Source organism: Uloborus diversus, chromosome 9, assembly GCF_026930045.1.
Source record: "Uloborus diversus isolate 005 chromosome 9, Udiv.v.3.1, whole genome shotgun sequence".
NCBI lineage: Eukaryota > Metazoa > Arthropoda > Arachnida > Araneae > Uloboridae > Uloborus > Uloborus diversus.
Genome location: NC_072739.1, coordinates 89,907,973 through 89,935,126, shown reverse-complemented (window position 1 = coordinate 89,935,126; position 27,154 = coordinate 89,907,973). Strand labels below are relative to the sequence as shown.

The 27,154-nt window shown below is 33.9% G+C and overlaps 1 protein-coding gene and 1 long non-coding RNA gene across 2 annotated transcripts in view; one reads left to right on the top strand and one right to left on the bottom strand.

The window, feature by feature from the left end:
* Positions 1–1,839: 1,839 nt before the first annotated feature.
* LOC129229440 (uncharacterized) overlaps positions 1,840–27,154 on the bottom strand; it is a 51,690-nt gene continuing 26,375 nt past the window's right edge. Inside the window, exon 7 of the mRNA XM_054863750.1 lies at positions 1,840–2,075. Coding sequence (XP_054719725.1) covers positions 1,917–2,075 — 159 coding nt within the window. The 3' untranslated portion in view covers positions 1,840–1,916. The remainder of the gene's footprint in view (positions 2,076–27,154) is intronic.
* LOC129229441 (uncharacterized) lies at positions 2,129–25,215 on the top strand. The gene is made up of 3 exons (XR_008581101.1): positions 2,129–2,209; positions 11,600–11,791; positions 25,066–25,215. It is a non-coding gene; the product is annotated as an uncharacterized LOC129229441 (long non-coding RNA).

Here is a 27,154-nt window from a genome sequence, read left to right as displayed (position 1 = left end):
CGAGACGGAGCGTCTGTCGCATTTTGAACGTGCCCAAGGGAAAAGTTTTATTCCTAGATTTATACACTCTTAATGAAGATAATAATGGCCAAAGAATCAAGGATTGCAAGTGGCACTACGCATAATTTGCATATGACGATCAACTCCCATACCGGCATTTTTTTTGCAGGGCATATGTCAAGCACAAAACTTACTGCAGTCAATGAGTTGAGAAGCAGCCTTTTAAAGGAATGTGCCCAAATAGCAATCAAAAAGCTTAGAAACGTTTTGGGATTTCACTGATCCAGGGGTGCCCACCAAGGAGGAGTCAAGGCGCAGACTACGCAATTGAAATTTTTAGGGCGGGGGGGGGGGAGGGGTTGAGGGTCTTTGCGATATTTAGGGGAGGGGGGGTACCTTTGATTGATCAGCGTTGTCCGCTGTGACTTTTCTATATTTTGGATCCCTTCATTTTTGAATTTAAAACTTTTCTATATCAAAGTAATTGTTTGCACTACAGTCAAAGAGACTATATATTTTTGGGGAGAATTGTACTAGTTCTTGTACTGTTCATTATCGTCATTTCAGATGATACGAGATACTAATAAAATCATCACTTTTCTTTACAGTTGAAAATAACATCCCATGCGTTTCACATAGAGATGCGGGGAGTGCTTTAACAATGTTTTAAAGTAGTATTGCTTTTAACAAGCGTAGATTATTATTGAGTCTCCAAAAATGCAATTTAAGGCTATATTTGGTCGCTTAGGAGATGGAGTCATGACTCCTCCCCCCTTGATCCGCACTTATCTGCAATTGCATTGTATAGTCATTTCAACAGTCAACCTGTGTTTTTTTCTCGATTTTTGTTTCTTGAAACACCCAGAAATATACTGTGGAGTCCAATGGCATATGGCATAGCTGAATGAACCAAGGTAGTTTTCGTACTTTTTTTTTTGAGCAATCAAGAATGCTTATTGAGTTTTCTCTTTTGTCTCTCATTCGATTGTCTTTGCTGAATAGCGGGTTGTGGAATGCATTGGGGACCAATGAAATTCATAAATTTTTTTTTTTTCATCTCTCTTTTTTTTTCAAAGAGGTTTTTGAGAATTGTCGCTCTTATACTGCGTTATTTTATTTATATTTTGGAAGGGTAATTTGCTTCCTTTTTTGTTTTATTTATTATTCTAAGTACTACTATTATACACTTGAGGCAGAGGTAAAATCGTTAATTTGTATTTTTACTATTTCACTTCATTTTTCTTTTTTTTGAGCAATCACAATTGCTTATTGTTCTCACTTGACTGTTTTGAATTCCTATCATTTTATTTTCCCACCAGCACCCTCTGCCAGCACCACCGTCGCGTCGACCGGCCTCACGATGCTGCTAATCTTGCGAAAACCGTCTCCAGGTTGCGTCCATATCCTACACACATACACACACTCATGCCTGCGCACAGACACATATTCCTACATACACAGAGCACTGCTTACACAACACGCACACATGCATACATACACACACGCACGCACAGACACACATGCGCCTACACAAACACATATGCACATTCATACACACACACGTTCGTAATTGCGAAAAACATAATTTGAATTCAAGATGCAAAAAATTCAAATTAATATATTATATATATATATTCTTTAAAAGCTTCCTAACGCAATTTTGAGTGCAGAAATTGTGCTTTGAATTACCCAGAAACGAGTGAAAATCATTTTTTTTTTCCCATTTTCATACGAAACAGAATTTTTTGTTCCTTCAAAAATTATTCAAACCATCAAACCAGTAAAAACACTGCAAAACCCCTATTCCGGGAAGTTCTCAAAGAACGCAACAAGCCTTTATACTTACGAAAACTAAATATTTTATTATTCAAAATACATATTTCAAAAAAGAGGAGGAAAGATAATCGTGCGAATATTCAGTCATCGAGCCATCCTGTCTTTAACATTTTCTTCATGTTATTCTGACATTCGGCGCTAAGCCAGAGCGGGGGAAGCATTCGCCATTCCTTCTCGATTTGAGCCTTCAGCTTGTCCCAAAGGTGGCTGCGTACCATCGACTTGGTGGCTTCCATCGCCTAAAACAAAGAAAAGCGGGTGTTGTCATCAGTTGAGAAGAAAGATGAGTAATGCGCAGGCGGGTTTGTTGCTTTTGGGGCTTTGTGCGGTCCTCGCCGCATCGGAGGAGCCATATGTGGTGTACGAAAACGGGGTAAGTTTACTTTTCTATTTAAATTTTTCAAATGATGGAACAATATGAACAGAGCACCCAGAACGAAAATTATTGGGATGGCAGAAATTCTCAATTTGCCGAATGAAACTCCAAATTTTTGCCGAATCGTCAGAATGTGTTACCCATCTCATATTAGAAATGCTGTGAAACAGAAAAAACTAAGTGCACGGCAATCAAGTAAACTCTTGTGCAAACAAAACCAGGGGGGGGGGGGGAGGGGCGTTCTTTTTTGTTTTACATTTTAAATTACTCAATGTGATCGCAAAATCAATAAGCCCCATAACAGAGATCTTGGGGATTTTTTAGTTTTTAATTTTAAGCATCATAATTGAAACTCATCCCAATATAACTTGGCAGAAGGCATCGCTCAACAATAAATAAATCTGCACGAGAGTTAAATGTTCATGACACGAATACAGAGGCAGTCTAAAAAAATGTTATCATCTTAGGAAAAAATAGATAATACAGCATTATACATAAATAGGTATTTTACTCTATAAAAAGACCCCAATTTTGAAATACATAAAACTTTTTTTTGACAAGCAACATTTGCGCAAAATAATCGTATTCGATAAAACAGGAAGGGGTGGGGGGGGGGGCAATAAACTTTGAAAAAATTTTTCCTTATCCAATGAACTTACAGCACATAATGTTAATTTCTGAAGCAAAAAAAATGCTAGGGCCTAAAAGCCAGTTTTAATAGCAATCAAGTATTGAGTATCGCAAAGGAATCGCAGATCATTTTCCATCTCATTCCTCCCAGGCAACGCTCCACTCACAAAACTGTTGTTGTTGTTCAAAAATAAAACCCTTTAAAATGTCAGCAGTGATTGGCTGTTTACTGAAATTAAACACAACACTCGTGGATCGAAAGAGGATCAATTAACGTTTTTATGAATTTCAAAAAGAGAAATCAAAATATTTTGTCTACCTTAACAAAAAAAAAAAAAGATCCGAGTTACTTCGCGGATTAATTTTAAAAAATCACAAAAATGAACTGTTTCTTTAGAAGCAAATTTATTTCTTCACAAGCAACACTTGCGCGAAACATTCGTATTTTGACAGTGGGAGGGGGGGGGGGGCGAATTCAAGTTCCGAATTTTCTTTTCTAAGGATTTATTTAAGAAAATGAAGAGGCAGAAATCAAGTAGTCTGGCACCTTATAGTCAATCTTAATAGTAATCACGCATTTAGAACCGCACACGAATCACACAGCATCCCCCCCCCCGCAAACAATGCTTCATTCGCTAAACGTTGATTGCTCCTAAAAAAAAAAAACATCTTCAATTGGAGCAAACCAACCTGGTAACACTGTGAAGGCTATGCAGAAGATCCCTATCACAGCATTACAGAGCTGGCAGGTTGGGTTTGCTCTAAATATGATTTCAATTCTTCAAGTTATTGGCTGTTAACAAAATTTTAATGCGACACTTGAGGTTTAAAAATAATGAAGTACAGAAACATAAATTTATTTCATTTCAAACATCAATTAAAAAAAAAAAGAATTATACTTCGCGGATTAAAAAAAAGAAAAAAATACGTACTCGTAACAACGAACTGCCCCCCCCCCCCTTCTTTTTTTAAAGCAGTAATTTGTAGTCTACTAATAAAAATCTTTTAAAGAGATTGCGTTTTTTTTTAAACCGACTTCAAAGAGGAAGCAGTCATTAATTTACACCGCACGCAGTTTTTCTTTTTTTTGTCAGCTCAAAACGTTTCAACTAGGGAACCGATTTTGATAATTCTTTTTTAAACGGATAGTGGATGGTCTAACTTTGGTCCCATATGTGGCTGGTGCACAAAAAAAAGTGTGGGTGGGGGGGGGGGGAGTCAAAAGAAGTGAAGGGGAAAGAGGGCGTGGTCACGGAAGCTGTTTTTTAATATTACTGATTTAAAAACTTCAAAAAATACCGAATATGGCATCGAAAACCGGGACGGATGGCAACCATAGCCTTTCCCCTTTCATTTTAAAGTTCCACTCTTATGAAATAAGACGAGAAAAGTTCCTTTATTTGTGGAATTTTTCCATCTAAAATAAATCAAGCAACCGTATAAACAGGGGCGTACACAGAAGGGTAGAAGGGAAACCTGTTGGCCCGAGCCCAAGCCAAATGGGGGTCCATAATTTTTTAAATAAAGGGTGAAATTTATGCAGAGACGTAGGGGAGGCCAATATGGAGGGGGCCCAGTAAAAGTCATTTGTGACGGGCATCAAAATTTCTGTGCACGCCCCTACGTATAAAAAGTCAATTTTCAATCAATCATTAATTTTTAACATTGAAAAGTGAGGGGGCAAGGTCACTTTACTTTTGAAAATGAGGGAGCAGAATCCCCCCCCCTCCGTACGATCCCCCTATGTTTGGTCTCATTACTTTGCTTGACCATATTAGTTCTTCAGAAAAAACGCTAAGCCGTTGTGGGTAAAAAACAGTAAATTTCAAGTACAGTAAACTCCCGATTATCCGCGGAATAGGGTGGCACGGTAACTGCGGATAAGCGAAGATCGTGGATAATCCGAATAGTTGGTAAAAAAAAATACTATTGTATACTAGCTAAAAAATATGAATAACACTCACACATACATTTAAGTTATAGCTAAACGCATTGCTATATTCCATTTATTAACATTGAATGTAAAAAATGAGCCCCATATGAAAAAGCTAAAAACAAACAATAACACAATCATAAGTTATAAAAACATTTATTGGCCGTTAAAAAAATAGTGAAAAGACCCGCGGATAAACCGACCGCCGATAGTCGAGAGTTTACGGTATTACTTTTCCTATTAAATGATTATATATCAGGGTTCGCGCTAAGAAGCGGCATTGCATGACTCCAGCAACTTTTTCTAAAATCCCACCCAATAAAAGTTCTTTAGCGCGCTCTTCTCTATGAGCCGGGCATACGTTTAATTGATCGCGAAATTTCTAATCACAGAATTTTTTATTTTGCATATTTATTTTGAGAAGAAAGCCAGTATAAATGGAATGCCTTATAATATTTAAACATCATACCTGCCAACCTTCCAACTAAAAAATTCAATCGATTTTTTTACTAGACCTTTAAGTACAAACATATTGATGTTCTTCACTTCAAATACGCATAAAATAATTAAATGAAACATGAAACAGAAGAAAAAAAAGTTAAACTAATGCTCAATATACAGTTAAAACTTATATTTGATCAAACTTAATCAGCATTGACTTTAAATTTGATTGACTTTGACTCTTTTAAACTTAATTAGATTTTTATGTACTCAAGTTTGAATTTTAGCAGGATGCTTTCAAACCATGGAGTAGTACATGTGTCTGGTCAATCTTTACAAACACAATTTTACAGGTTTTTTTTTTCCTCCACAAAATTCCCTAGATAACCAACTAAATCCCCAAAGATTTATAAAATCCAGTAGATTTTTAATAAAAATCGGGACATTGGGAGAAATCCAAGAAACCTACTGCAAATATCAGTAGAGTTGGCAGGCATGCATCTTATTTAGTATCCATGAACAAAAAAATCCAAGTATTCAGCACCAAAGATATGGGGGGTACTTAACGGCTCAAAGACCTTTGGAGCTTTATCTTACCTTTAGCTTCTTATTGCACCAAACAGAACGTATTTTTAAAACTATTTTGAGCCAAAGCAACCACTAAAACGCTTTTGTCGACAAGACAAATTCGCTATTATCGGACTTTTTCTAAAGCATTGATACATTTTTCAGAACAATTGAGCATTAGCATACCATTTTGTAAACTGATTTAAACAAAAAACGAGAATCTTGCCTATGTAACAAAGGTTGAAAGATATTTTAATGTTACATTTCCTTTGAACAAATTGTTTGCCGATATTTTGTGCCACTAGCGGATCCAGGGGAGGGGCTAGGGGGCGTCAACCTTCTCCCCCCCAAATGAAATTGTCTTACACTGAATAAAATTACATTTTTACACGAATTTTTTCGCATTCATGAGGTGATTGTTATTTTTTACCCCTTTTTCTGTGAAAACTTTGTCACACAGGAAGCAACATCGTATTACATGTAAAGTTTGATTTTAAAAAAGCCTAAGTTCGATTTCTCTCAAATCAGTTAGAGGTTAGAGCAGCAGTTCCCAACCAGTGGTTCACAAACCCCTGGTGGTTCGCCAAAAAAAATATTGTAAGGGCGGAGTTTTAACATGCCTGTTTCTGATGAAGTCTCATGTTCAAGCAGTTTCAAGCAAATTTTGCTCCTTTTTGTATTCATTTGTCTCTCGTACATTCGATACTCATAGCATGAAAATATTTGTACACTTGCTGGCACATTTTACTTTTGAAGTATTTAGTCTTTATTGCAAAGCACCAGTTTTTAGCGCTTTCACTGAGAATGATAGTCCAGAAGCCATCCTGAAAAAGCTCTGCTTATGAATAGGTACAATATCCTCAGATGAAAGAATGAGAAAGCATTCGTTTCCTCAGAAGCTTTTGATCGGAAAAGTTGATTTAACTTGATTAAAACATTCCATGGAGCATACATGAACAAAAATACCACAGGAATTATGGAAAATTAATTACTTCAGTAAATTTTCGAGGGGGAAAGTCTGGCAGTGTGAGGTTTACGTAGTAAAAAGAAAAATCAACGGATTTTAACCATGCAACTTAATTTGTGGTATATGTAAATAACAAATTTATAAAATTTGTATAAAAACTTTCTCTTGTAGTAAGTGAGCTTAAAAATATGTTTTGTTAAAAATCATCTTTTTGTGTAAAAATTAGTGTAAATGCGTTATTGAAAAATAGAAGCTTCTATTATTTTTCCATACACGCATTTTACTCTGCACTTATAGCATAATTACAAAAAATTTTCTTCAGCAATCAAACGAGTAATATGCGCAATATATCCTTATCTAGCTAGGCTCATAATCCTTTTCAAAAAGACTTAAACCTAGAGATCTTTCTCATTTTACTGGAAGAAAAAAGTTCATTTAATTATTCTGAGGCATCTCCCTGAAAGGTACTTTAAAGGTAATTCTTTAATTGACTTCTGATTTAGTGATAGAGATAAATATAACCTTGTGTCAGAAAAAATTCAGCGAAACTTTGAGTCTCTTTGTTCAAAAAATTCCATTTTAAAATTTTTTTCAAAGTTCATAGAAGCACAACGCAGAATAATCACTGTTTATTTTTTGGTGAATTTGTTTTGCATTCATTTTTTAGCAATCATTTTATTTCGTAGCAATACATATTTGTAATTCTATATTTTGCATTATGTTTTCATTCTCGTTGTTCACTATGGAGCAGCATCAAACTGAAAAGAAAAAGATCAAATTTTATTGTTTGTGTGTGCACGCTTTTTTTTCGTTACTTATTGCCTAGTACCCTACGGGTTCGCCAAATTCTTTTGGAGTTTGGAAGGGGTTCGCAAGGGGAAAAAGGTTGGTAACCACTGGGTTAAAGCAATGAAAAGCAACAGCCATAATACACTTATGCAGAGATTGGTGACAGCATTTTTAACAAAGGTGTAAGCAAGTTAAGCAGGGGTGTCCATGTGAGGGGGGGAGGGGGCATTTTAGGGGTATTTTTCACTTTTTTTGGGGAAAGAAATTTCTAAATTTCTTTTTATTCATTTGAATCTTGCTAAAAAAAAAACTTACTTATACAAATGATTTTTTTTTTAAAATTCCGAGTGGACGAAAAATACTAAATCAAATTTCTATCATTTGCAGATGAAAAAAGCTATATTTAACAGTAAAGAGGTTTTACCAAACATCAAATGCATACAAGATTATAAAAATAAACATCATACACAAGCAAGTAAAAATGACTGAACATGAATAAACTTTTGCTTAAGTTCTGGATATTCTTCTTCAGACTAGAAAATCGCCTGTCAAGGTACGACGGGTAAAAATTGCTCCTACATTTGAACGAAGCAATTGCCTGTTTGGTGATATTTTCAGGGCTCATAGCAAATGGAAAAAAATATATTGGAGTTAAAAAGGAAAAATATAGGAGTTTGGTAAAAAAATATATAGGAATTTCGAAAAAATATAGGATATGTTTGGATCATGGTACAAAAAACAGAGCGCCATTATCAATAAACTTCTATATCATGCATGAAGTCATAGCAATATGAAGAGTCACAGATGTAAGAGCAGTGGCGCCGACTCCATGGGGCTTGAGGGGGCCCGAGCCCCCTCAATAGTTTGTTTTGGGGGGCAGAGCCCCCTCAATAATTTACGAACATTATTTGTCATATTATGGTTTCTAAAATCACAAAATTATGTTGGTATTTTTTACCTTCCTTGTTTGAAGATAGTTACATTGTAAAATACATTCAGTAATGAATTAAAACAAATAACTATTGCTGTAGTAAGCAGGTTAATTGAAAACGAGTGGTGTGAATAAGGATAGTGTTACGGTGCTGAGAGCACTCATCGAATTTGTCCCAGTGCGCAAACCTTTGGATGAAGTCTCGCTGGCGGCGCTCTCATCTAAGTGTTGCTGATCTGGAAAAAATATATCAGGGTTTGATTTGTACATTTAATGGAAGGCGTGATAGTTTTCTTCAATTATTACAGTTAAAGAAGTAATCTGTTTATTAACTTTTTTAACTCCATTAAAGCATTAATTTTGAGACATTATTTTTATTTAATGAACTCTGGGCCTTATACAAAGCAAGCTTAAATTACTTATTTCACTTTTAGTAATCAAAGTGCGACCTCAGTCTTTTATGCTTTATTCTTTTAATGATAGTTCAGATTTATTTAAATATCATTTCAATCTTTTCAGAGCTATATATTCACTGCTAATAGACTAAAACTATAATTATTACTGTAAATTAAATTAGCTTTTCACAAAAATACCATTTTTTCTTTTTTTTTAAAGCCAAAAAATGTGTCGTCTTGTCGATTTTCTCAGAGTGTCGATTTACCTTGTATAGTGCCGTAGCCTAGCTATGGCACTGCACGGCTCCCCACAAAATGGAACTGTAAAATTATCCCTCACTTAAGGCAAGTGACATGATCTAATTGAAGCAGAAAATTTGTGTACCAATTTTTAGATTGTTTTACTTTGAAAACGCCCTGTCACATATGTTTGTTTGTATAAATTATACACACCAGAAAATATGTAAGTTATCATTTTCAAGGCACAAAAATCTGATTTTTTTTCGGGGGGGGGGGGGGGGAGCTCCGTGCTTTAACATATTCCCTAGACCCCGGTGACATCTGGCCCCCCCCAATAATTTTTCCAAGTCGGCGCCCCTGTGTAAGAGCAAATGAATTTTCATACCCACGGGCACTTATATGAATCATGTTAGTTTATGACAATTTTGATTCAATTCAGCAAAATTGTGTGAGCGTGTTTTTCTTTTTCTTTAAAGTGCAATTCAACATACAATTTAAGAGAACTTTAATAAATATTTGGTCAAATGAGATATCAATAGAAATATACCGTACACTTAAAATATCCATTCTCTGATTATTTAAAGAATTTTATCACAAAACAGTATGAAAAAGCAATAACAAAATTCAGATTTAAACTTACGTGCTTTGAAAAAAGCATCTCTTATTGATTGGTAAAACTAGGTAATAATCATTTTGGACATTCTTTTTTCAATGTCATAAATCTACCCATAGTCCCCGGTTTTGGTACCTTATTGCTTTAGTACTAACACTATCGATTAAAAGTCCCATCGACTTCATGTCTCTCTCGAGTCACTGGTTTTGTTGGACTTATGAGAAAACTTGGTAAATTGTTACAACAAGTGTGCAACACTCTGCCACCTCCTCATTTCACTATTTACGGGAAAAAAAACGTAATTTTACTAAACGAAGGCAAAGAAAAAATAAAAGACTGCACTAATGCACCACGTTTGTGGGAAATGGTCAGTCTCATATGCTTGATTCATTTAAGCGGCATGTTTGATTCAAATATTCATCAATTTCTTAGAGTTAAAACTGGATTTTGTTTCATTTTTGAGGAATTGTTTCATTAAAGTGGCTCATTCAATAACTCGGCACTCACTGTAATGGCATTACCCATAATGTGTGTATTATTATGTTAGTTAATGTGCGTATACATATGTTCACACATCTATAAAGAGTGAATTTGACCTAATCTGACAAAAGAAAGAGGGCGTTAGAAGAGCCCAAGTGGAGCACAGAACTATTCATTATCCTGTCCAATTTGTAACCATAACCGAGTAGATGGAAAATAATGAGAAAAAAAAAATCTGAGATTAAGATCCATTTTTGAAATTCTTGGGAAAATCTACACACAAAATAAGAACATATTTGAACGAAGCAGACAAAATCCTATAAAATGACACTTTTTTCATTGAGATAGTAACATTCATCGGTGAGCTACAAGTTTTGAAACAATTGACGTACTCAAAGTTGAAACTAGTATACCAAAATCTACACGGCATTTTCAAAAATAATCATTTGAGCTACAGCCAGTCATTTGAACTACATGTAAGATTACATGTGACAAAATTAAAAGCTTTTAAAATTTCTACAGCAGTTCACTTAAAGTTAACATGTTATACTATTAAAATTACTAAGTAAACTCATTAAATGAAAAAAAAATTGAAAACAAGTTAAAAGTAACAAGTAAAATCATCTATATTTTGTATATTTCAAAAAATAATCAAACATAAGTTTAGTACATATGCCAACATTAAAGATGTAAGAGTGCACAGTGCAGGGGAGAAAGAAGAAAGAAATGGATCAAAGGTTTTTGCATTATTGGGTAGCATTTAAAATCCGAAATATATAAATATATATATATATATATATATATATATATATATATATATATATAAAATAATAATAAAAGTGAAAAATATTGAAAAGACCACACCAAGAGCCCATAGATGCGCAACGCAGCAAAACTAAAAAGCCAAGTAAATATAAAATTAATATTTAATATATATATATATATATATATATATATATATATAGGAACTAGTGAGAAAATATAGGAGAATATCTGACAAATTGTGAAAATATAGGAGATATATGAGGACTATGAGCCTTGTAATTTTGATAGTTGAAATTTCAACCCTCACTCCAGTGGATTAATCCTAAACTCCAGTAGATAGATAGCATTCATTGTTTTGATCATTCTTTCGTTTCTTCATTCATGTCAAATTACAGTTTTGCCATTTAGGTTACTGGACCCGGTTCAGCCTTGTCAAAATAAAGCCTTTCCCCGTATGTCAAACATTGCCAAAAAATATAATCAAATTATCATGCCACGTTTATTGTTGGTGACGTAAGGAGCTTTACTCAACCAGTGAATTTGCTATTATATAGATTCTTTCATTCTATGCGGAAAAAAAAAAATGAGCTGCATGCTTTGATTCACTAAAAAATCTAAATCTTTCTTTTCAAATAGGCAACATCTGAAAGGAATCTTCGATTGTGCGTTGGCCCGAGGGAAGCCTGCAATGTGGTGCGACAACGATTCTGGTTGTCGCCTATTGTCCACAGACTATGCAAATGTCCTGATCTCACAGAGTGCCCTGCTGAATGGACACATTTCCCTAACAAGAGAACGGTTGCAATTAATGCAAGAGCACAGCTAAAAGTAAGTTTATCAATTTAATCTCTATTAGGAAGGAAGCCTGTTAAAAAACAACAATAATAATAAAATAATAATAAAATGCTCAAAAGTTATCAAAACGAAAAAATTCATACAAGGGAATCCTTCAAAGTTGAAGTTCTGAATATTTAGATTGTAAATGAAAAATGCCTGGTTTAGAAATGAGTGAAATTAAAAAATATATTAAAATGTTTCTTAATGACATTATTAATGACCATGAAACATCGCTGGAGACTGTGCCGAAAAGTTTCTGAAAGTACTTCCTTTAATTGTAGATAAAACTTAACTTACATATTTGAAAAAACTGTTTAAAAACACTTTATTAACTGCTCTGCTGCTAAGGAAGAGAGAAAGAGAGAGAGAAAATTGAATGTTCAAGGATTTTATGAGTTTATTTATTTATAAATTGGTTTGAGTATTAATGTTAAATTTTCATCAATTTGAAATCTAAGTTAAATTTATTTTGAATACAAAACATGTTTTTTAAAATGATCAGAAAAATTCGTCTAATTGAATAGTATCAGAGGTACAACTGACCAAGTTCCTAATACCCTGAAAGTGATACATAAATGTTGAATTGAAAAGAACAGATGCATTAAGTGTCTAAAAAATTTCTCTGCTTACCCTTTATACTATGAAACTAAAGGGGAAAATTCCTCTATTACTTTTCAAAAAAAGAAAAATTCCATAAAACTAGTCGAGAAAAAACCCATTAACAATGTATTTCTGCTGTAGTATTAAAGGTCCAGCAGAAATAGCATGACACTGCGACGTGAGTCTTAGATTTTTGAGAAAGTCTGCAGAATGCAAACTGCAAAGTTGGAGAAGACAAAAAGCTTAACTTTTAGCTAATGAAGATTTGTAACCATATTTTCAAGAATATATTCCAGAGTTGCATGCTTGCATTAGCATCTTATTTTAAAGCATTTCTCGGTGTTGATTTTGATTTTACAATTGAAGGGTTTGGGCGTAAATAGTGGTATCTGACAAAATTGTAAAAATCGAGTTATTTGGTGAAAACAATGGTATGTGGTCATAAAAACGGAAATCTTATACAGTTTTGATGTTTCCCTCATAAATGGCAACACAAAGTAATAGCTGATTTCTGCTTTGTAGCATTGCGTTCATGTAAATAGTGGTTAGAGGTAAAAATGGCGGATAGTGAACATGTGACCGGCACTTCTGGTGGCAATAATAGGTAAGAAATTTCGTCTAAGTATAGTGAAAGTGATTCTGATGACTTCGATAAATACTCAGAATACATCCCTAGTGATGATGGATCTAAAGTTAAGGTAGGAATGATTATTATTTTAAGTATTTTAATATTTCTATGCAGCATGTAAACAATGTTATTTGTATTCAGGTACCATTTTCTACGCGCCTATGCCTTAAGCGTTCGGCTGGATGTAAACAATATTATGTGTATTCAGATACCTTTTTTACATGCACTTATAGAGTATGGCTGTTAAGTTATCATAATAATCCATACAAATAAAACAAAGAAGATAAATTTTCAACCGGACTGACGTTTTACAAAAAGAAGATATTTTGTTGCAACTTCAGCGTCCATCGCCTGCATCCTTCACAAGAATATTTTTACATGTGGGACGAATCAACAGCAGGAAGAGGAGCTGATGAAATAGGAAACTGACTGTTGGAGACGTTTTCGAACGTCAAAGCTACGAAGTTGATTGCCATTTCAGACAATTGCAGAGGACAAAACAAAAATTGGTCTTTAGTATCAGTGTGGCTTTGCTTGCTAGCTCTCGGTACATTTAAGGAAATTGTCCACATATTCCCACAAGTGGGCATACTATGCTTCCCTCTGATCTATAGTAGAAAAATATGTCAGGGCCCATTGCCAGTATACCTATACTCCCGATTGAATGAGAAATTGTTCTCAGTTCTGCTCAAAAGAAAACACCGTTCATTGTTCACGGAATGAATCAGAATGATTTTTTGAAGGTGTCCAGTATGAGACAACATGGAATTCAGGTAGTTGTTCATTTAAAAATCCAGAATCTGTGTAGTAGTTGTAAAACAGTTTCATTCCTGTTACACAGGGTTTTGTGCTTTTACCTACAAGACCTGTTTCTGCAACTGTACTCCTAGAAGCATACTTCCAGTTGCAAAAATGTTCAAAATCAGACGCAGAGTTGAGATATTGAAGTTTGAAGTAAAAATTAAAATGAGCCGAAAAATACAAAATTTAACTTTTTATACGGGCCCTATGTCCCCTACTCATATTTAGGGAAATAATCTCTCATTAAAAAATATCACTAACTCATAAAACTTGACATTTGTGGGACCAAAATTCAAGGAGATATTCAAGTTCCAAGTTTTAAGGGACCATAGAGAAGATGAGATTGGAACTTTTTGCCCTTTTAGAAGAATGACAGGTTATCGATGTAAAAAAACAAAGTATTTATATTTTTCATTTCTATTCAAAAATGCAAATGTTATGCCATGATACTCAAAATCACACTACAAAACCCCAAAGAATTTTAAAAACCACTGTATGCAGTATGCACATAATTTTAAACCCCTGTAAGCCTGTATATTTTCCACCGAAAGGTGTTACTGACGGCAAGTGTAAGTCACAAAAGCATTTCATATTTCGGTGAATATTGGTCATACTATTGTCAAACTTTTTCTGTTGGAATTATTTTTCAATGGAGACTATTTCCCTAAATATAACTTTGGGGACAAGTTATATTTAGGGAACCTATACAAAAGGGGCCCATACAAAAAGTTAAATTTTGTGTTTTTTGACTAATTTTTATTTTTGATTCAAACTTTCAATATCTTAACCCAGCATCTGATTTTGGACATTTTTGCAATTGGAAGTATGCATCTAGGACTAACAATAGAGAAAATAGAGGTCTTGCAGGTTAAACCATAGCACCCTGTATATTCTGACTTGATAACATAAAAATTTTGCTTTTCAATTTTTTGCAGCCTTATTACAGTGAAACTTCGATAAGTCGAACTTCGATGAGTCGAAAACTTCGACAAGCCGAAGTGGTTATTAATTCCCGTCCAACTGAACGAAGAATGCATGTTAATTATTTTCGATAAACCGAATTTCGTTGAGTCGAAATATTCGATGAGCCGAATTTTTCCCCCTGACCTTGTCAAATTTTCCATGCTAATGTAATTCTATAAGTCGAAATCGTTTTTTTTTCTTCTAGTATGAACAAAAAGAAAAAAGCTGGCGCCACTGCATTGCATCAAAAGGCGTCTAGACCAAGTAAATCTAATAAATAGGAATTCGATATATTGTAGGTAACCTTGTAAATGTTTTATCTTTTTTTCCTAAAGGTATTGTTTGCTTCAATTTTTTTTCTTAAAAAGAAAAACCCGCACAGGGGGAAACCAAAGCTCTGACTTTGCGGAGCCCGGGACAGAAAAAAATAGAGAAAGGGGGGGGGGCGGTATATTTAGGACTGAAATATCCACTTTTGGGGAAAAAAGGTCGGGCGGGGACTGTTGTCTCGACAGAAGGGATTCTTTCTCGAATTAGCGTTTTGTTCTACAAAGCTGTAAGGTCGTTCTAAACTTGCTGTTTTTCTTTATGTGTTAAAGAAAGCGTGTGATTGAGGGGCTGTCTCGCTTATCCCTCAAAGTTTAGACCTTAAAAAAATGGCTAAGAGAAAACTTAAAATTTTAAATTTGCAAGAAAAAGTTGAGCTGATCAAAGAAGTCGATTTAGGCATAGCAAAAAAGAAGGACATTGCATTGAAGTTTGGTGTGCCTCCAAGTACGCTTTCAACAATTTTAAAAAACCGAAATGTCAACCTCCAAGCGGTTGCTGACGAAAAATTTAATGCAAAAAGAAAACGCCTTAAGGATGGAAGGTATCCAGAGCTTGAAGAGGCCTTAGTAAAGTGGATGCTAGTAGCGAGAGAGAAAAATGTTCCGTTATCTGGACCAATCATACGTGAAAAAGCAGAAACTTTCGCAAAAAATATCGGCATTTCAAATTTTGAAGCTAGCGCAGGTTGGCTAGACAAATTTAAAACTCAACACAACATTGTGTACCGAACCATTTGTGGCGAAAGCGCAGTAGTGGATGAAAAAATTTGCGAAGAATGGAAAGAAAAAGTATTAAAAACTATTCTAATGGAGTACAATGAAAATTATATTTTTAATGCAGATGAGACGGGACTTTTTTTCAAATGTCTCCCTGACAAAACTTTTACTATAAAAGGTGACACATGTTCGGGTGGAAAACGGAGCAAAGAACGCATAACTGTTATGGTAGCAAGCAATATGTCAGGCACGGAGAAGCTGCCTTTGCTTGTTATCGGTAAGGCTAAGAAGCTGAGATGCTTTAACAGCGTCAAGTCTTTGCCAGTCGATTACACAAGCAATAGTAAAGCCTGGATGTCTTCAGAGGTGTTCAATTCTTGGCTTAAAAAATAGATAATAAATTTATCTCAGCTGGAAGAAAAATTGTAATGTTTATTGATAATTGCCCTGCACATCCCAAGGCAGCGGCAAATAACTTAACTGCAATTAAATTGGAATTTCTTCCTCCGAACACAACTTCTATCATGCAGCCTATGGATCAGGGCATCATAAAAAATTTAAAGGTTCACTACAGAAAATGTGTTGTATTAAAAATTCTAGTGTCTGGAAGAGAATTCGGTTCCTTGCATTACTCTGCTCGACAGTCTCCGAGAACTGCGAAAAGCATGGAGTGATGTTACACAATAGACAATTGTTAACTGTTTTAAAAAGGCTGGTTTTGTAAAAGATACATCTTGTTTGGAGCTAGATAATGAATACGAAGAAGACGAAAATATGGACGATATAAATTTTCAAAGTGAGTGGAGCGTTTTACAAAATAAAATGAACATTCCTACCGACAGAGATTTTATGGATTTTGTGTCAGTTGATGACGGAGTTTTAGTGACTGAATACCCGACAGATGAAGAAATTTTATCAAGCATAACGGAAAAAAGCGAAAAAGATTCTGGTGATGAAGAGGTAGAAGTATTTGAGCCAGTGATAAAATTACCTTCGATTCAAGATGCAAAACGAGCAGCAGATATATTGCGCGTTTTTGTAGAATCGCGTCCGAATGTTCCAGACTCTCTCTTTGACGCATTAAAAGTATCCGAAGATTATTTAATGAAAGAACAAATATCCGCGCAAAAGCAATGTTTGATTACAGATTTTTTTAAAAAATGATGCCTATGTCTTTTTTGGTAAGTTAAAAAGTTGTTCATTATGCATACAAATTTAAATTTGTTTTTCAACCTACATAAATTATTTAATTTTTACAATTATATGTTAATTATGTCATGTATGTATATAGTATCACTGGTACATTATTTTATCACTTTTTTGAGCATGTTATAAAGTTTTTGAGTTTTAGTGGTATCATTTTCTTTTTCTTCTATAGTTTTGGTTTTGTTTTCGATTAGTCGAATTTTCGATAACTCGAATTTTTTTCGCGTTCCCTGTAACTTCGAGTTATCGAAGTTTCACTGTACATTAGGGTGGGCCGAAATAAGCCGAAATTTTTTTTTTTTCGAAATCAATTTTTGGATACCGCGCAAAAGTTGCGTGATGAGCTAGTTAGCACTCACAAAAAATTTCTTGGATATTAAAAAATATCTAGCCGGCGCTATTTGACACTAAAAAACCAAAAAAAGTGAGAAAAATGAATTTTTGTCGAAATTTTTTTTAAAAAACTAAATTCCAAATATTTTGCTGGAATGCACCGAAAATGTTATATAATGAGCCAGTTCGAGCCCACAAAATGTTTCATTGATTTTAATGAGCATTTAACCGCTCCTTTCGGACAAATCAAAAAATTGGAGAAAAATGAAAAAATATTGAATTTTTTTAAAAACCATTGTGAAAATTATTTTTCAAAATTAAATCATAGACTAATTAATTAAATAGCACTATTAATCATAGTAATTATTATCACGCAATAATATCATATACATTTTCTAGAATTACATATAAAGATAGTAAAATTTTGAAAAAGAAATCTTCAAATTTGATTTATAATACTTCATGCATAATGAATATTATTTTTTGGAATAATATTGTCCCTTGTTATCAAATGATGGAAGTTCTTTCCTAGCTTGAAGTTTGGCACGAATGTATCCATCTTGTGCAGTTTCACCACGAACTTATATATTGCAGCTTCGGTTATTAGTTTCACACAACGTTTCACAGCTTCCGTGTGACAGGGAAATTTCTCGAAACAGCTGTAGGCTGTTCTTTGCGCATTTCTTTCAATTGTTGGCCTTTAAGATACATTGTAAGAGGTGGCTCTGTTGCAACACAGTTTGCCCAATGAACTAAATCAACATAATCAATGGCTTCAAAATTGAGTTTAGGACGCTTAAAAAATCGTAACCATCCGAGCTCTTCGTCTTCTTATTTCTGGAGTTCAGAATGCACCTGACAGCTAATTCCCGAATGCATTTTCTTGAGTCAAACAACATTGTCAACAGTAGCTGTTCAGGATGAGCGAAATATGCATTACTTGTTACATTATCCACTTTTCCAATAGCCATTTTTCTTACTGTCCTTTGATCAATTAGAAATTGTTTTTCTCTATCAGGGACTTTTGCTTTTTTTCTGCAATTACACGAATATAAATCTGCGCATTTGCAGGCACAAACGTCAATCAAAGTCGTAGCCTCTGCTTTAAATTTGCCTAGCTTTGATTGTAAAAGTTGCGTCTTTATATTTTTAGCATTTTTTATTGTGCTATTATATTTAGAAAAATAAGATAAAATCATGGCAATCACTCTTCTTATCGAAACAAGGGGAAGGGAAGCACGCCCCTAAATATCAATAACGTTTTTTACAACTACAGCGGCCACACTTGCTGAAGATGGTTGCTTACTTCCTTCTCCCTTTACTTGCATCTTAGTGATTTGATAACATCTGACAATGTCCTCATATGTTGGAAGAAATAAAGCATCGGGAGGAGACAAATCTCTTTCAGGTCCAAATAGAAGACTACTTGTGCTTGCTCGCGTTACTTTCTTTTTCGCGCGTTTCTACATAACAGTCGTGTTGTATACCAAAACAAAGATAATAATGCAATGACATTCGAAATGTCCGGCTCCCGTTTAAAAGACTTTAGAGGATTCGCATTTTTTTAATACTCAAGGGCTCTATTTGCCAAACATATATAAAATAGTTATAACATAATCTTAGGAATAACAGAAGCAGTTGAGCGCCGTTTATTATCCAGGAGAAACAATTGGAACCGAAGATTAAAACTTAGCATCTTATGTAACTATTTTTTATTTGAGTGTGTGCATTTTTTAAAATTGGCGTACAAATGTCGCATAAAATTGATTGAATTTTCACTGTTTTTTTCTAAGTAACGTATTGCGTAACATTGCAGTATTTACTTATTTTGAAACTACTTAAATTTTTTTTTTTTTTCATTTTTCCCATGTGTCAGTCTTAAAGGAGCGTAGCTAAATATTCTACGAAATGTATAAAAGTCTTTGAGGATTTCAACTAATTCACTGACAGATACTTCGAATGTTTGCTGAAACTAGCTTCAAACTTTTATTTTTAACCTCCCCCCCCCCCTTTTCTTTTTTTTTTTTTTTTGAAAAAAGTGCATTTTTGCCCTTTTTTTCAGTTTTTCAAGGTCAAATAGCGTCGGCTAAATATTAAACAAATTTAGCGAAATTTTTTATGGGTAATAACGGGCCCATATAGCAACTTTTCCGCACTATCCAAAAACAGATTTCCAAAAAAAGTTTTTTCGGCCCACCCTACTGTACATCATTAAAAAAATGAACTTGAATTCCCCATGACTGACTAATTTGCAATTCAGAATTCAGTGTACTCCACACTAGAAGGATAGTTGTGCTTTTACAGAAATTCAAGTCTTCCTCTTTACTTACTTTGAAACAAACTTTAATTAAATTCATACAGTTTAAAATTACATCAAAATATGTCAGTTGGATTGTCTTTCACTAAAATAATGCAGCTGATCCTTTACTAAATAAATTACTCTTTAAGTTTCAGATTGTATCTAGGTACTTGTTTCTCTTAACGCCTAGTGGCTCATGAGGCCTCTAGCGTGGCATTCCATCCCGACCAGTTTAATGCCGCTGTATCTAGGTACACTATACATAATTAAATTTAAATTCATTTGAATAATAGTTTTCATGCTCCCAATATAGTGATGCCCTATTATTTGAGATGTGTTTGTCCAGCTTGATGAGCATCATGAAATTGATGTTCTACTGTATATAATTTGCATGCAATCTAAAAATGCTAAATTAGGAGAAAAAAAAGCAATAATTGCGCATTTTTGAAGTTTTGCAGTCAAGTTGGAGAGTTAAATCGTTGTCAAGGATCAAAAGAAATTGCAGCTGAAATTAGATCAAATGGAACAATTTGTATCCACTGCTTTTGTGGACCAGGATATTTCTTCAATAAGCTGAAACAGAATGCTACAGGACAATACTTCACATGTATGGCTGTAAGTACAATACCGTCACCTCAGAGCAACAGTAAGATATCTTATCCCCGAAATAACACTAAGATATCTTACTGTTGCTCTAAGGACATATATATTGTAAATACATATATTATTTTTTGCTTTCATAAAATTTGAAAAAAAAAAAAAAACTGTATTTTACTATCTTTTTTAACATGAAAATGCTTAAAACCGTTGAAACAATAAGTCATCCAATAAATGGCACTCAATAATTCAGACACCAACAAATCAGAGAATTCTGACATGCCCATGAGAAGCCCATTGAGAACATCTACCCACCATCAAAAAAGTGTCAATCACTCCTAAAATTTTTGAAACACTATATTTTCATTATGTACCAAAATAACACCACACATCAATAACTAACTAAAATTATACTGACATGCTAAGCACAAAAGTCATATCTGCAGCTGTGCTCTAAATGAGATATTGCTCCTTAAAGTTTTATGCCTCCTTACATTGGATTCAGGTACCACTTCATCTGATTTTTAAAGAGAATGTCACGATGCGTCACGTTTAATTTTGAAGAATTATTCAAAAACCCAAAAAGATAACAATTTTAGGCCGTGAAAGTGGAAGCATCGCAGCTGCACATAACCTCAGATCAACGACTGCCTTGAATGCCAAAGAACAAAAATTTAAAAAAAGACTTACCCCGTGTTGAATGTATGTGGCCGATAGGAATGACACAGTGATTACCGTACACTCTTTATTTCATGCTAAACTTCAAAGCAGACAAGACGACAGGACTTTTGTATGGTGATCACCAGGAAAAAAAATATTATTCACTTAATAAAAAAACACAAATGCGCGGAAGACATACTTAAGAGTTCAAAAAAAAAAAAAAACGTGGAGCTGGAGCTTGCGAAATTCGTTAAAGATTGGAAAACGGGGAGTTCATTCGGATGGGTTGTAAAACATTCAAGTTAAAATGGGCGCAGGACGGACAGTTCGATTCGAAGATACGGTCAAGATGGTGGGGTGTATTCAGGGATGACGCAGATATCAACGATGTCAGTTGCAGACCAAGTCACGCCGAAAAAAAAGGCGCATCGGTTGGTAATCTCATGGTGGAGGCGTTGAAATCCTCATATACTTAAAATTTGATTTGGGTAAATGCAGCTCCAGATCACTCACCGCTATGTTGTGCATCAAAATATGGTCGTTAATGAAGGGCTCAATTCAGGCACATTCAGCGTGCCTCCATCAGAAGCCATCGTACGCACAGGTGAAACACTTCCTATGCTATCATCATCATTTGCCACGAAGTTTAACGTTCTTGGTTAAATAATTTGGATGTTATAAAATAAAAAACTTCACCTCATTTTGAGGTCTTAAACATATGACGGAGAGCCACAGCCGTCCAAGGACGCCCGCGCACTGATGCTTCCGCCTCGCCATAGTTGGAGAAAAACAGGAGCCGCCAAAAACACGACCGATCAGACTGGAAGCTGCAAGCGGAGTGAAGTGGGGTGGAAAAAATTAACCGGTGAATGAGCGATCAGATCCGGGTACGCGGGAGTGCGTTTGGCGCCCAAACAGCGAAGGGAAAGGATGCTATTACATTTTAATGGCGGACAAAAAGATGAAAAAAATCGGATCATGACTGAAAAAATGACAAAAAGCTAGACGATGGGAAAAATGAATAAATCACATATTTGATATCACAAAGTGCGCGAAATTTAAAGGGGAACGCAGGGAAAACGTGGAATGCACAAGAAAATAAATAAAAAACAATGAAATGGGGGAAAAACGATTAAAATGACAGAAAAATGGGGGAAAAAACGGATAAAAAAATGTGATATGCATTATCACAACAAATGACTATAAAACACTGTACTCAGATAAGATGTACAAAGAACAACCCGGTGAAAAAAAAACTCAATTCTGGTAAAATTGTCAGACATGACATGTGTGCTTAGAACAGCAGTATACTTACCTATATGAAGCTATGAGTATGTTAGCGACAATCTTTTAAAAAATACATTTAGTTTTAAAAAATACATTTAGTTGGCATAACAATTAATGTGCCTCTTGCATTTAGCCAATGCTCAATTGTTGGTGCAGCACCAAATTCATTCATATTCATTTTTCATGCAACAGATCCTGATTTATTTTTGGATACAGAGTTTTCTATATATCTATTGAAGATAATCATTTTGCAACAAGTTGCGAAATAGTCAAAAAGAAAAAAAAAAATTTCCATCTATTATCACATTATGCTACAGAATACTTCATACAAACAGATCCTTTTAATTCTTTGAACACTACAGGTGTGATTAGACTCTTTGTTGCCTGAGCAATGCTGCTAAGTTAGTTAGCTGTAGACATTTTAAAGAAATATCGACTCAGCCAGGAATATAAAAAACAAACAAATTTAGTTTCTCTAAAGAAAACATTGATTTCCTGATTCTTTAAAAAAAAAAGTTTAAATCTTCCTTAGACAAATTAAGTTTAAACACACAACATTTGAAATATATATATTTTAAAAATTCATTCCAATAATGCTATAATACTTGCAAAAACAGCTAAGCAATTCTATCGTAACAGACTTGCATTTGCAGCAAAGAAAATAATTATCCCTTTGAAGCTTGGAAATTGCATTACATATTTACCTGAAATGTGATTATGCATTTCATGTGATGAGAGAAACTTGATAAATATGGTTATGTTAAGTAGAATATTTAAGTAACAAATAATTTAAAAAGTTTGCTGTTACAAACTGACATAAATTTCTTGCAAAATAAAACATAACACTTATTTTGTATTGAAAAGGGGGTTCCTTGTAAACCCAAAACATGTGTATGCAGTAATTTAAGTTTTGTGCAATTTAACATTATTATATCATCGCCTCAGAGCAACAGTAGGATATCTTAATGTTATTACTGGGATTAGATGTCTTAGTGTTGCTCTGAGGCGACAATATCTTATTTTACTTTTCCATCTTTATAAAATACTATGTTTTTGATATTGTTTTAAATTTATAATCTTTACTAATAATAAAGCTGAAAGCCTCTCTGTCCGGAGGATGTCTGGATGTCTGTGACGCGCATAGCGCCTAAACCGTTCGGCCGATTTTCATGAAATTTGGCACAGAGTTAGTATGTAGCATGGGGGTGTGCACCTCGAAGCGATTTTTCAAAAATTCGATGTGGTTCTTTTTCTATTCCAATTTTAAGAAAAAAAATATCATAAGATGGACGAGTAAATTACGAAATTATCATAACATGGAACCGTAACATGGGCACAAGCCAATCGGCGAGATACGAAATTATCATAACGTGGAACCATAAGATGGGTACAAGCCAACTGCCGAGAAAATTCACCATACATTATTTGTAAATATACAGGCGAACCAAAAGACCTTTTGATTTTCCTATTACGGGCAAAGCCGTGCCGGTATCACTAGTAAATAAAATAAAATAACAATATTTATTTTGTTTCTGTCATCACATGCAATGCACAACCACATTTTAGATCAATTTTTAATGCTATTTTAAAACTGTAGAGACATTTTCCTATCTCAAATCATCTTACGATGGAACTGCCTAGCTGTACAAATTATTAAGACACTAACTCCATTCTATATTTTAAAACTTCATTGCTTTAAAACTTATCTACGTACCAAAGTTAAAATTTTTTTAATTTCTTTTTTAAAATTCACGATTCTTTTTTTTTTAATTTAAATCAGATTATTTTGATTTTTTAAAAATCTTCACAAATTTGCGGATTAGATATTAATTACTTTACATTTATAAACATATTTCATGCAATAGATGAAAAAGCAACTTTTTAGCTATTTTCATTTTATGGCAGTAGCTGTATTTTAATAATAGGTATAAGTCGACCATGCATTTGTATTAAAACATACAAATGCATGATTCAAATTAAATTTACCCCCCCCCCCCTCCCCGCCTCCAGACACAACCACCAATCCTTCAATTGTAATTCTAGGAAACAATAATACCACTATTTCCGAATCGTAATTTTCATACTTTTTAGAAGAAAAATTCTTAAAATTTCGCAGTTTTCTATGTTTATCAGCTTTGAGTCAAGAAAATTTCTGAAATGGATTCAATTGTTCCATAGGGACGAAGGCAAGAAACCTTGAGGATAAAGCAATCTGAACAAATGAATCCATTAAGCTTACTCTTAAAAATAGAATAACTTCTCGAAATAATCAACTTTTAAGATTTATAAATATGTAATAATGTTTAGATAAGATGTGATTTTGTTTTATGCTTTGCTTACAGATAAGGTTTCCATCATCATGTCAGTTGTTAGTGTAAAATAATATGTTGAACAATTACTTTTCTTAACTATACTAGTCCTGGTGTATAAAAAAACTGCAATTTTTTTTTTTTTTTTTTGAACTAGTTTTAGAGTAAAAGCAATTTTGCAAGAGCCTGAAAATTTTTCACACACACTTGAAAAAGGATCTATGTAGTTTCGCCAATTGAAGTGAAGATTTTATAATGCAGTATGGTTAAATTTAGATCAACACACTATAAAAATGCAATACTCATTTATAAAAATAAAAACTACTGATTTCAATCTGATTTTGTAAGAAATGCACTTGGTTCAAATCAATGATTTTTTTTTTTAAATCACTTGATTCAAATTAACGAACCCTACTGTGTTACACGTAAAAATTTTACTAACAAATTTCCTGTTTTCAAAACCAAACTTCTTACATGAAATTACTTCCAATTTTTGTAAAATTCCAGATTTCATATATACATATGTATATTTTTAGTTAACAACTTGCAAGAGAAATGAATTCTGCGGCCACATAACAACTACTTCATATGAAACCTATCATACATGCAGATGTCCAGCCAGACACATCTGCGTATTTCAAGACAGAAAAAAAGTAGAAGCTCAGGAGTTTCTTTATGAAGGTTTAGCATATATCGGAAAGTGCACTTCACGAGATCTTTAAGATGTACCAATATAATGTATAATAAATAATTTTAATAGGAAATATATGTTCTTTTTTAAAAGTTTCATTAATACCAACATGTGCCTTAAAGCAATTGGCAGTACAGGGAAAGGTGTTTAACATAAAGCTGAGGGGACCAGAATACTTTTTAGGGTTAAAATAATTTTCAACTAAAAGGTTCGTATCGAGCCAACCATAGTATACTGTCTGGACTGATACACCATTTTGTGCTAACCAATTTCTCATCTTGACCATTTCTGGGTTCACCACTTTTTACTGTATTTTGAAAGCAGGAAGAAAACCTTTTACAACAATGAACTTTTAAGGAAATTCCCTTACAACTGTTCATGAATTTTGACACATTTTCGTAACACTTTGTACTAAACTATTTGTACAACATACATTAATCTGGATGCTGGCCATACGTTAACTCGCCCCGATCTCCTATACTGTAATTCTCAGAACTGGTTTCATTTTCAACAGATTGCCCAATGTGCCCAGAAAAATTTATCTTATCTCATTTAATCCTGATCTGAAGTAAACATTCCTCAAGTTGCAAACAAAAAGAAATTCAACCTTTTTTATGCAACCTGTAAACTTATACAAATATTTTTTATTGCTCTTTTTAACCCCTTGAGGCAAGGTGGCTTTGCTGGAAGCCACCATTTTTGAGAGAAAAAAAATCGGTCAACTGATACAGTGGCTTCAACAATTGGCTATATATTTTTTGCTTTTTAATTGGTTACCTCAAAGGAAGACACTGTTCCTCAAAAAGTGAATAGCAAATAAAGACAATTTGATTATTAAACACCCCCCCCCCCCACCATGGGAAAATGTTTATAGCATTTTACCTATATACAGAGCTGCCAATTGCTACGAAAAAATCGTAGCTTCTACAAATTACAACTTTAAACTATGACGCTACAAAAACGGGTCCAAAAATTAAGATTTTCTGGGTTTTTTTTAAAAAATTCATAATCCCAAAAAAAAACAAAAACAGCATCAAATCTAAACTGGTAAGTTCAGAAAATCAAACTTCTACACGTGTGCTGACGGTCTTTGCACAACAAGCTCTTCAAAAGTTGTATGGTGTAAAGATGAATCGGTTTTTAGATTGCGACGCTAATCCATCAATCATTGAATCTTCGGCAAAAAGGCGGAAAAACTGCCAAAAAGTTCCATGAAGAAATTTAACTTTTTTATTTGGTATTAATATTTTCTGCGTCATACAATTTGATAAGTATCATTGTTATACCGTTGACCACTAGTGCGGCCAGAAATACCTTCTGAAGGGGGATTTTTTTTTAAATCAAAAATAGAATCTGGAGAGGTTTTTTTGATGAAAACACAATCTGGAGGTGTTTTTTAATCAAAAATACCTTCTGGAGAGGTTTTTTTTTTTTTTGATCAAAAATACCTTCTGAAGGGTTTTTTTGATCAAAGCAGCTCTTTCATATGCATAAACTACTGTATTAGCAGCGTTAGAAGTTGGTAAAAATTCCTACTGGTCCCTCGGACCAGTCAAAGTGAATATGTACTGGTCCTCAAACAAAACCACTGGTCTGATTTAAATTAAACACTAAATATGTTTGTACCAAAAATTACTTACACTTTATGATGATTACATTTATTCAGTTTTAGCTCATTGATAAAACACTTAACTGCAAAATTACTGTACTGCCAATAAAGTTCAATATGGTAAACATAATATTAAACAACAACGTGAACACTTAATATTAAATAACAATGCAAAGCAGATTAGCAACAAGTATAAAACATTTTTCTTCTGATGATGATTTTTTAATATACTTAAATGTTTCAAAATTTAAAATTTTTAACTGGCAATAAACATTTAAATCTGTAATCTTAAACAGCCAAGTATACAGTCTGAAAACTAATTTCA